The sequence below is a fragment of the Egretta garzetta genome, unplaced genomic scaffold, assembly GCF_000687185.1.
Source record: "Egretta garzetta isolate BGI_Z169 unplaced genomic scaffold, ASM68718v1 scaffold149, whole genome shotgun sequence".
In the NCBI taxonomy this organism is placed as follows: Eukaryota; Metazoa; Chordata; class Aves; order Pelecaniformes; family Ardeidae; genus Egretta; species Egretta garzetta.
The window spans coordinates 1,083,976-1,096,197 of NW_009269998.1; the positions used below are offsets into that span (position 1 = coordinate 1,083,976).

Genomic DNA, 12,222 nt, shown 5'->3' on the forward strand with positions numbered 1-12,222 from the left:
CAGCAGGAAGGAAGTTATTCACTGTTTGCCAGGAGTTTTGCTGAACTTTAAGATCAGTTTTTCTGCAAAATCTACTTGGGAGCATTTAATCTTCATAGCTTAAACGATTGAATGCCACAGACTTACAGTATGCCTTGTATACATTGCACTTCATTATGTTGCTTTTATGTATAGGTTTCTGTTTCTGTGTTTATTAAAATAGGAGTTTCTAACTAAAAATGTCAGGGACCCAAGTTGTTTAGATAATGCCCATTTATAGGCTTTGTCAACTCTTCAGCCTGCAATTTCAACAACTTGGTTTATGCCAAATTGAAGGAACTCTGGGCAACAGGATGTGGCTTCTGTATCAATTATGTTTAGACTGTAGTAGCCTATGTAGATGAGAGAATGTTTGGAATGCCATTTGTGGAGATGAGATTTTGTTTAGAAATAAACTGATGTCATATGGAAACTGGATTTTTCTTCACCTTGATGGAGAGCCAGAGGCCTTGTATCATTGCAATGACTGTTACAGAACGGGGTTGTTTTGGGGTTGTTTTTTTTTTTTTTTTTAGTAGTCTGAACTGAATTTAACAAATACTTAGGGTTAGATTTCTGATTATTTTTTTTTTTATATTACTTTAACTGGATACTTAACTTGATTATTTGTCATATATGTAACATATTTATATAACTTGATTATTAAATGGACTAATACTAATGCTGTGCTTTAGTCATGCTATTTTCACAGTGATTTTAAATTTTTTTTCCCCCCAGTGTAGATATTGTAGCATTATGCTCTTCAGTGCATCTTTATTTTTGTTAAAGTGTTAGTGGCAAGAGTTTTGAATTGGATCAGGCTTTTCAAATCTGGTGAAAGCCAACCTACCTGATGAAATAGCTGCTTGCCAATAGGCTCCCAGTTAAATAGCAGTTCCTCAGCAGTAGTGACTGGTTGGCTTGTGAGGTTTCCACCTCCAGCATCCCCTTGCTTGCCCCCCAATTTTCTGCAATTTTGTCTTTCTCCTGCTGTATAGGGAAGGACCTTTTGGTTTGCTCATTTATCTCCATAGAGTCCATTTCTACCACAAGACAATGTTATTCTTTTAGTACCTTGCTCTTCTTGACTTACCTTTTAACCTTTATGGACACTGATTATGCTGATACAATTTGTGAGAGAATGAAATTGTTGTTTTAACAGCAGTTGAATTCACCTTTCAGTGGCTCTGAACAAGTTGCGTTCTCGTGTTTTAAACGTGGTTTTCTATTCCCAAGTGCAGTTTAATGATGTGTCTCCAGCTGAGAAGTACCATTTAAAATGGCAAATACGAGACTAAAGTTAGGGAGAAAGGTTTCATACAGTGCCAAAACCTCTTAATAATTGCTCTAAAAGCTAAATTTCGTTTGTTCTACAAATGTGTTGAAAAATTCACTTGTGTATGTGCATGCGTATTTAGTATATGACACGTGCATGTTATAACTGCCGTTATTGAAATGGTAAATTAGCACTAGGCTATGCTGGCTGGATAATCAAAAGTAGAAACAGTACATGTTCTGTTGGCTTTAAAGAAAAGCAGTACTAACCAATGTTGTGTTAATTTCTCCTGTCTTCTTGAAAACCAGTGTTAAATGTTTGGGGCTAAATTTTACTTTAAGAAGGTGGGCTTCTTTTTTTTTTTTTTTTTTAATGAATGTTACCAGTTCAGCTTCCATTGTGCAAGGTATGCTTCTGCCAAGAAGTAAAAACCAGCTTTTGCCATGGTTGCTTGCCCTGCTGCTGAAAACTTTCTTTAAGCATTTACATAGCATTGAGAATGCTTGTTGCCAGTCCCCCCATCCTGTCTATCCACCCCCATTTTTCTGACTGCCATACATTCTTGAGTGCATAATTCTGTATCTTTTTGTGTATATTAATATATTTATCCATATACTTTTTCACTTGAACATTTTTAGCATGGACACTTGTCTGTATAGCTCTTTTTTTACAGTAAGTAAAAAAAGTCTAGAGTATTTCAGTAGATGTTTAGTTTAAAAAATAAAACTATGTGAAACTTGTATACACAAGTTAAAGCTGATAACTGTTCTTTAGGAAAATGTAGTACAACAAAATGTTTCTTTTTAATTTGTTTTTTAAACCTACTGCAGCAAAAGTTGAAAAACTGTAAAATGCAATGTTAATAGATGGAAACCCAATTTATTCAGGTATTATGGTAATTTATGAAAGGAACATTTCATGGCAAGTACGTATATGAGTGATTATATGCTGGTCAGTGATACTTTCACTAGTATCATTGGGATTGCCTAAAGCCTAATCCAAATACAAGATTTAGTTTAAAAAAATAAAAAAATTCTTGGACATTTTGCTGTGGAAAAGGAAATATGTCAAAGCTATATGTTGAAAACCACACAAAAGACAAAGGAGCTCTGTCAGTAAGTGTGCTGATCCGAGCATTCATGGTATATACTTTTGGGGTGATGTAATAAAAGCAGAGGTTTCTCAGCAGTTTCAGAACATCTTTCAGTTTAAAAGCTTTATTTTCATTTTCTCATATCTCATTGTTACCGTTTCATATTTAATTTTTGAAACTTGTAATGAATTCAAATTATTTAGAAAGCTTAAGTATGAAAGGCATTGGAAATCTAGTTTCAGTATTACTGTAATTCTTTTATTTGCTAATTTGTTTGTAATGTGTTTGAAATACATTAAGCCTGTCACGCTTTACAATGTTTTATTCTAGTTTTTTGTAGAGATTTAAATTGAGAACTAGGGAAGACTATTGTGTAATGAGCTTCAAGTGAAAAATAAAAGTACATTTTCATAAACTTTGGCTGGCTGTTGCTTTGAGGATCAAGTGCTATATTGTGTCATCTCAAACTGGTAAAATCTGGCTACCTGGAAGCCCAGTCTTGCCACGTTTTCCAAAACGATACACAGGTTAGAGCCTTGCGTAGACTGAGGTGGACTTCAGGCCCTAGTTCAGTGTGTATTCTTGACATTTTAGTCTTCTGTGTTCCATCAAAATTTGTCCTTCTGTGCAGCAGACAAAACTAAAAAAATACATGGATTTGACCCTTCCTGGCATTGTTCAGTTAGAGGTGCTGCTAGCTGCGTTTTGCCCGCTTCTGATGTTGTTAGGTTTTTCTCAATTTGTCTGCTATAGTAAGTTGGAAAAGGCTTGGAAGGTGTTCCTCGGTGCAAGAACTTTTTTAAAAAGCTCGATCTTGGAATTTTTCTTTTTTTGGGGGTGAGGAGGGAGGATTAAGGGATGACCTGCCTCTAAGGCATACTATTTTTAACTAAGACAATATCTCGAATTTTAGATTTAGCTAAATCTAAAGATAGATAGCTGAAGTGGAAGGTAGAAACATTCAAATTAGAATGAAGAGGTTTAGCTGTTAGAAAAAGATACAAGGGAGTGATAAAAACAGTTCCTGATGTTACCCTTTTCCCATCGATTCCTTTAATAGAAGTATGGAGAATGACCGTATTCTTGAAAAAGTAAAAAGTATGTTTGTAGGTTTGAACAGAGACCCTGAGTTTGCCAATTTTCCTAACAGCACTGAAAAAGTAGTTAAATGTCATACCTGGCTGTGCTGTTCAAATCCACACCTGGAGTGTGGGTATTCTTGGCTTGTAAGAGTAAGATTCCATTTCATTCCATGTTTTTAATCTTGACTAAGTTGGCTTAGTTTAGGCAAACCCAGTTAAGAACTTGAATTCCTGATTATGATTTAGGCATACCCTTAGCAAAACTTTCTGTGCTCAAGTTGGTCATAAATGAATGCAATATTTTTATGCAGGGAAACAGATTAGGTATAAATGACTTCCCTGGCACAAATTCAAGAGTTATATTCTGTAGTTACAGCTGAGTGATAATTGAGGACTTCTTTATTCTCTTCCCTCTGGAAATTGCAGCCATCAACTTCCTTACAAAGACGAGTCTTTTGGAAGATTTAACATACATAAATGCTTCCTATTCGTTCTCCTCCCACATTTACTATTTCTACTCTTAAAGTGAGTAAATAAAAGTACTCTTGTTCGTAATTATTCCCCTCCAATCCTCTTTGGTATAAGCCCCCTTGAATTTGAACCCTAATAATTACAAATATTTTTCTACTAGACACAGTTTGTGTGGTTTTTGTGAAATACACGTAGCTATTGAGCTGCTCTTGTAACATGAAATCAGAGGTTGACGAGCTCGCACGCTGACTTGCATGTTTTATAGCCAGAAGTAGAAAAAAGGAAGTCTTAACATTTGCTTCTCTCGTATCTGAATACGTTCTGATTTCCAGCATTGATTAATTCATTAATATCCATATATCTTATGACAGTGTTCTTCAGCTCCTGACTCTTTCCTATATTTACTCCACCGACATACTTCTAGGCAGCGGTTGTCTTACTTTTTAACCAAAGTAAATAATTTTTTTTATGGCCTTCCTTCCAAAGCAAGACTTCTTCCATCCAGCTGGCTAGCTCTTTATTGCGTATGTTCCAGAAAAAGGAAACTGAAGCTGGAATCTTGCTGGAATTCGGTAAAAGAATTCTGGACAATATTCCAAATTGTAAAAAGCACCAGAAAGATACTATGATGTTCATGCTTCCCCGCTTCTGCTAGGAAAATCTTGTCTTGCTTCCTTCACGCTCCACCCCCCCCCCCCCCCACTCTCTCTGTTCTTGGTCCTTAAATTCTGAGGTTGTGGATTTCATCAGACTTCTGTGCTGTCAGTCCTCTGCGTCATCCCCTTTCTCCAGTGTGATCCTCAGCATTACAAATGCTTCCTGTCTTGCTTCGATACTTTTCTACTTTTTGTGTCTGGTTCCTTAGTGCAAACATTCCTTAAACCGTCCCTTTAGGAGCTCTTCTAGTAACTATTCACCACCATTTTTCTCCTTTCAGAAAAATTCTGGGTTAACCCAGATATGCGAGCCCTTCGAAGTCATTATTAATATTTTTACATGGCATTATATCAGATACTTCACTGAAAGTGAGATGAAAAGCATTTGCTGTGGGTTTTGTCTTGTTTAGAAAATGAGTTATCACAGAGGGCTATTGTGTTGGTCTTGAACAGTCCACCTTCCGTGAATCTATATAACACTTGCCTCTTCAGAATTTGCTCTGAACCCTTGAATTTTGTTGAGATCAAACTAGGAGATGGCTTACGTAATTCTAACTATGACATAATTTTTTAAACCATTTTTTAATAATGTAGTAATAATATCAGTAAACTTTTCAAATAGAGTCTGAATATGTCTTTCAGCCAATGGTAATGACAACAAGAAATTCAAAGGTGACGATAAAATGGATGGGGCTCCTTCTCGTGTTCTTCATATCAGGAAATTGCCTGGGGAAGTGACAGAAACAGAAGTTATTGCTTTAGGCTTACCTTTTGGTAAGGTAACCAACATCCTGATGCTGAAAGGGAAAAATCAGGTAATTTGTTGCTTTCCATTTTTCAGTATGTTTACTGTCTAGTTTCAAAATATGCTGCTAAAATGCTAGTGAAATAAGTCATGTAACAGTAAGTATTTAAAAAAAAAAAAGAGCCTTTGTTCCTTTCATTTTTTTAATGAACTTATATTGTCTTTTAGTACTTTTTTGGGGTGAACGGGGGATGGTTGGCAGCTACTTAAAGCAAACAGCTGCAAGATAAGTATTTAGTCCTCCATCTTCACAGATTAATTTTTGGAGATGAAGTAGCTTAGCAAATAAAGCTGGTCTGTAGAGAATGACATCTTCTAAAGCCTAATATTATCAAAATGGGTTATTGAACCCTTTAAGTTTTTTTTTATATGCTGCTAATATGAAGATTATCTGCTTTGTAAATACTGAAAATTACCTGTTCAATTACAGGCGTTTTTGGAACTTGCTACAGAAGAAGCAGCTATCACTATGGTTAATTACTACTCTGCTGTGACGCCTCATCTTCGTAACCAACCTATCTATATCCAGTATTCCAATCATAAAGAACTAAAGACTGATAACACACTTAACCAGGTATATCTACTGTTATGTAGTATTACTATTGCAGGCAGTAGAAAATGAGGCATGGCATGTAGTCTTGGCTCATGTGGCGTACGTTTAAATCACTTGGTTTTGTCCACATTCTAACACTACTGTAGTCTTACCTATGATCGTTCCATTTTGTGGCATTGAAGGGGATTTGCTGTCTGTGTGATCTTCCCATTGCAATGAATTTTCTTAATGTTTCCTTAATGTAAAAAGAAAAAGATTCTGAAGTGTCTTTTAACTTGAATTTTTTTCCATAAAGTAAGTTTTATTCTTAGTTTAGAGAATGTAGGATGAAAAAAATTAACTAATTCTGAGACCTGAGATTCTAATGCCTATTTGAATTTCCCTAGTGATAATGACTCATGCCAATGCCTACGTTGCAGTGCTTTGAATGATCGCTCTGGTAGCACAGGTAACCTCAGCTTACGTGAGCTGCTGTTCCTGGAGAAGAAAACCTTAATCATCACTGTAGAGGCAAATATACTTAATAACAAAAAATGTTTTGCTCTTGCCTCTGCAGAACCTGTTTCACAATACATCTAGATACGTATGTCTGGTTTTAGTAGGACAGGAAAAATTAGCAAAAATAATGTGACCACTTCATACAAATTATAAGGGGAGAAAAGTCATCAACTTATCACAAGTCACATGATTATTTTAAAGTTAATTTCTTACGTTTTCTTTTTGATGTTTGAAAAGACAGTGTAAGTACCAAGTTACAGTTTCTGTTACTTGTGTCCTGTCTTGGGTAAGGTATGTAAATAACAAAATTATAGCTGTTACCTTTATAAAAATTGTAGGGTAATCTGTTGAAAGGCATCTTGGTTCAGATCAAGTGTAGTGTAGATTTTCCTGTTGGTCTTCCTAAGTATTCCAGTTCCTTAGAGTCTTTTGATAGTTTGTCTGCTAAAGGTACTTTTTAAAAATTGAGATTTCTTCTTTCCCCCAAAATGGCAGTTATAAAGAAAAATAAATAGCTTCATTTACTTTTGAAAAAAGAGAATACAGGATGAATTCTGTCTGCACATATAGTGGATGGACATACTCCCTTAAGAAGCTTTCTCTGACCTTGTCCTCTGGCTTCTGTGGCGATACTGGTTTTGTGCTTCACGTGTCTACCTTTTCAATGTATAGGGTGTGCTGACTTTTCAGCAGCTTTTATGCCACTATACACATTAATACCTAATTTTAACATACTCTCAGTCTTTCAGGTCTCTATTTTTTTTAACGTGGAACTAAATAATATAAATAGGTGCTTGGCAGTAAGTATTCTGTAACTAGCATCTCATGAGGCATTTATAAAACACAGAGATGGCTGGATATTCTTTTTTCTGTAAGGAAGAATAAAGGTGCTGCAGATACTGCTTATAGTCTGCTTTTTTTTTTAATACTCAAAACCTTAAATTTTTAATGTGTATTTGAAAGCTTTCTCATCCAGCCAAATTAATTTTGAAATTGTTTTTTTCTGGATGTTCAGGCAGGAAAAATGAAGAAGTCAGGATGTGAGTACATGTAACTGGAGTGATAGAATAAAAAAAATTGGAGAAAGGTGCAAGTATCTTACTTAAAAAGGAGAGGGGGAGGAAAAAAAAAAAAGTATTTAACCAAGGGGTACTTTAAACAGCCAGGCCTTTAGAAGTGATGAAAGTAGGAAAAGTTCCATTAAGCTATGCTATTCTGAATTTCTCAATAATAGTAGCTTCCATGATTATTTTTAGTTATGTACTGAGTTGGCTCTGAATAAACAGATTCAAAAGGGACCGTTTAAATTTTCATCTCAGCTTTGTAATTCTATGAAAACCCTTTTCCTGTGAGACATTTGAACATGAGAGGAGCATTTAAACTCAGACTTAAAACAAGCATGTTTTACCTTGTTTCATACAGTATCTAGACTCGGAAGAGTTGAGAGTAGAACGACCTCTGTAATTTTCTTTAATCATCAGCCTGTCATAAATGCATGGGTTTAGTCTTCCTGTGTAGACATTGCAACATTTAGAAATAAATAAATGTTATACTTCTTGAATGGTGTAGCTGATCTTTCTAAATTCATTTAGATTTTGCAAAATATAAGAAAAAAAGCTTTACATACTACGCAAATGTCTTCAAAAGCAGCTATTTATATATGATACTAAATGTTTTGAACTTGTGTGACAAAATACTCACTGTCATAGTAATTTTACAGATTTTTATCCTTATTTGCCAATGTTAAGTCCTGTATTCATTCATGTATTCACATGAACTTCAGTGGAATGAAATAGGATGTATAGGCATAGATGGACTGTGCTAACGAGGGTCGTATGTTAAAATTGACTTCACAGTTTTGGGAGTTTGGGTTATACAGTCTAAACTTTTCCAGTCACTTTCTAGAGTGCGTTTTAATTGATAGGTGCTGCTTCTGTGCTTACAGAAGGAGTAGGGACTAATTATGCAACTCAGACAAATATCTGGCTAGCTTTAAAGTTGTGTATTTCATAGGGGAAAAAAGAACATGTTGTTATCAAAAGATGTTTTTTACAGAGTTACAATAATTAATGTTAAACGTAGAGGTAATTTTTTTTTTCCCAACTGGTGTTCACCAGGTCTTTTTTTTTTTTTCCCCCCCCCCACTTTCCTTACTCATTGATTCATTTCAGTATGAGGAGTATCATGTAAGTTGTGAGACATGAAATCGTGTAGTAGCTCTAATACCTTTAAAATATGCAGTATGCGTTAATACGGTGGTTATTATTTTTACCTGGCATGCTCACTTGTCTCTCTGTTTTGTATTGTTTTGCTTCATAAGACTACTGTAATGAAAGTATTAAATGGAAACCCTTTTTCCTGCACTTTTTCTTTCTCAGAAAAAGACATCTAATCTTTCTGATGCTGTCAGTTTTGGCAGTGGAAGTAGTTGCATAGATGTGTGTTCTTGTGATGTCATCATGTGGTTACCTCTGAATTTCTAAAACCCTGCTTGTGTTTAAAAACGAAAAATTTCCCACACATGGAGAGGATTTTGTTTCTCTTTTTATGATAGAGGGTGGATAACAGACACCAGTTTGTTTACCTCTCTGTGGATATGACTTTCTGACACTTGCCAGTCTTGTGCATTATTTCTTTGTGTTAAAACTGAGAAGTTTGGAAGTGTTAGCTTAGCATTATCCCTTCCTATCAGAGCCTTCTACATAATTTACATGGCAGTGAAATGTTAAATGTAATACAGTCTCTTGAAAAATAGGGTGTAAATACCCTAGGTTTCTGTAGGCTTGGATTTTTTTTTTTTGCTGGTTGGTTGGTCTGGTTTTGTTTTGTTTTGTTTTTTTTTTTCTTTAAAGGGAAAAAAAAGTCTGTAAAGTATCTTTAAACCTACAAAATTCTCACTTTGTTTATCCTTACTAGTAGAACAATAACCTTGCTACTAGGAAGCCTGATATTGGTGCTGTGTGAAGCCCCTCCTTACTGTGACATAAGGATTAATTGATGTTTCCATTTTTATTGTCTATTCTCACAGTCGGACTGCATTGCACTTACATTGTGTTATGTCTGTAGCTCTGGGTTTTAAATAAGTGGACTATTTTATGTTTCTGAAGTTAACTATATTAATATTGCTAATTAATTCCTAGCTATCATCTTGAAATATTAAAAAAAAAAATAAAAAAAGCTGTCTTCTATCTTTTTTTTTTTTCTTTAAGCGGGCCCAAGCTGTTCTCCAGGCAGTGACGGCTGTGCAGGCAACAAATGCTCCCATTAGCGGGACCACTGTTAGTGAGAGTGCAGTGACTCCAGCTCAGAGTCCAGTACTTAGAATAATTATTGACAATATGTACTATCCGGTAACCCTGGATGTTCTTCATCAGGTAAGCCAAATTTCATTTTAACTTGAGCTATGATTGAGAGGAACTCGTGTGTAAAACTTTACGATGTTTTTTGCAGATATTCTCTAAATTTGGTGCTGTATTGAAGATAATCACATTCACAAAGAATAACCAGTTTCAAGCTTTACTCCAGTATGGCGATCCAGTAAACGCACAGCAAGCAAAACTAGTAAGTATAGTTCTCTTTTTAAGGCTGGAGACTTTCCTGTACTCTAAAACTTTGCAAAATGTTAATTTAACAGAGTACTGACCATAATAATGTGTCGTACTCCTCCACCACTTGTGTGAATTTTTTGAGACTAAAAAATAACTGGGAGTTACTATATAATGTTGTTATGCTGCATAAAATCAGTGTTTAAAGATACTGTGTTTAAGGACACTGTGTAAAGAATTGTATACATCTGTAATTATGAAAAAATATTTTAATAAGGCTGTACAGAGATGAAATAATATGCAAGACTGTAACAGTGAAAATGTCAACCAGAAGTAAAGATGTAGAATGTAATATTGATGAATGATTAATTCACTGTAAGCAGCAAATTTAGTAAGCCCATTGGGTTATTGTTGGTACACACTTTCTAAGCATCAGAACAAAGACGCGATCTGTGGTACCTTGGGTAGGAGGGGCAAGAACAGTAACTGGTTTTAGTCATTATAGCAGGAGGGAGCCTATGGATAAATTATGACAAAGATCAACAGCATGTCATCTAGCCCAGATGTATCGAATTAATTGAATGGGATATGTTCACATCTTTGGCAATAGGAAAATTGAACCAAAGGGGAAGCCTAGATTTTTTTTTTTCTTTATTTTTTTCCAAAAGATAAATGGAATGAATATGCATTTTTCAAACCTTCACATGCAGTCTGGGTTTGTGGAAGGCTGATTAAAATTGATGTGCTGGTTAAGTTGCTTGGCAGCATAAAAAGTGCTTGTTGCCCATAGATGACAGAATAGCTGAGAACTTCAGGAAAAAGTGAAAAGCTCGCACCTCAGACTAAGTTGGCAAGGAATATCTTGGTAAAGGAAAGAAGAAATAGGCTTAGTTTTCTGTTGTAAAGAATGATGACTATATAGAAGTAAAGAAATAGTAATACAGAAACTACATCTTTAACCTACAATTGCTGCAGAAGTTGACTGTAGTCATTTCGATTCATGTTTTAAATACTCGATACACAGTTGGATGCTAATGTGTGTGCAGAATGTTGTAATCAAGTCTCGATTCATGTTTGGAAACTTATTTTTCAGTAATAGATGTTAATGCTGCTTATAAAGTACATTTTTGAAGCAAAATATGACATCAAGTGATAATTCTTTTGACTTTGTTTTTTGAGTCTTATGTATATTATTGGAAGATTTAATGGAAAGATGGCGTCTGTGAAATGGACTGTAGTGATTTGAAAATTATCAGTGTAATTCTAGGAATACATTATAAAGAAGTGACAAAATAACAAAAGGATGAGGTATGTAAAAGTATGAAAGGACCCTAAGAATCTCTTGCTGTTGTTGACTTCTGACAAACTGATAATAGCTTGTGGGATACTGTATTGGTCATAGTGTTAAAAAAAAAAAACCCCACATGTGTTTGTTTCTCCAGTTTTGCATGTTTTGATCAGGGTAGCTGTTCACTAGCGGTATCTCGTGTGAATGACTAAACTTCATTGAATAACAGTGACTTCTGCATGTACAGTCATCGTCCAAGTGATCATGGAGCCTATCTTAGTGACAAATTGAAACGGTCTTCGGTTTATAGTTTCATATTTTAACCAATCTATACATAAATAGACAAAATGCTGAGAGTAATACCAACTGCAAGTATTGAAGAATACTAAATTGAAGGAAGGTTTGATTTCCCTGCTACCCTCCCAAGGTAAATACAGTGAAATAAGTACAGCTCTTATGGTTGAGCTACTGTGGTAAAACATGAAGTGCCACCAAACCAAAAATACCTAAAGGAAAGAAACAGTCAGATGATAGGAAAAAACCCTCGAGTTTAAATACACCTGGAAATACAGTAGAAGCAAGAGGATGTGGTGGCTGCACTTAAGTTGCGTGGAGTTCAAAATGAAAGGCATGGTAAAAAGAGTAAAGAAGTTTTCAATTTGTTTTCCGTCAGTTGTTACTATAGAAGATACTGGGGAAATTTAATTTTCCACTGGCACTCTTCACAGGAAATCAGAATGTGGCCTTAATAGAAATTGAAGACTTATTAAGGAAGTTAAAGAGCAATTTGAAAAACTCAAGTGATGTAAGTACCAAGGAGAGATGCTATTCATTTGAAGGTTCTGAGAAAATAGTGTCACTGACAAGAATGTACAATACGAAGCCTCTAGCCCTATGGGACCACTTTTGCTATTTGAATGAGCAAGTAGTGAAAAAT

The 12,222-nt window shown here is 35.2% G+C and overlaps 1 protein-coding gene across 6 annotated transcripts in view; it reads left to right on the top strand.

Annotated features, from left to right (window-relative positions):
- Nucleotides 1-12,222, top strand: part of PTBP2 (polypyrimidine tract binding protein 2) — a 53,368-nt gene that overhangs the window by 22,420 nt on the left and 18,726 nt on the right. For all 6 annotated transcript variants that reach the window (XM_035902840.1, XM_035902843.1, XM_009647499.2 and 3 more), the window contains 4 exons: nt 5,239-5,411; nt 5,832-5,975; nt 9,662-9,826; nt 9,903-10,013. In XM_035902840.1, coding sequence (XP_035758733.1) covers nt 5,239-5,411; nt 5,832-5,975; nt 9,662-9,826; nt 9,903-10,013 — 593 coding nt within the window. The remainder of the gene's footprint in view (nt 1-5,238; nt 5,412-5,831; nt 5,976-9,661; nt 9,827-9,902; nt 10,014-12,222) is intronic.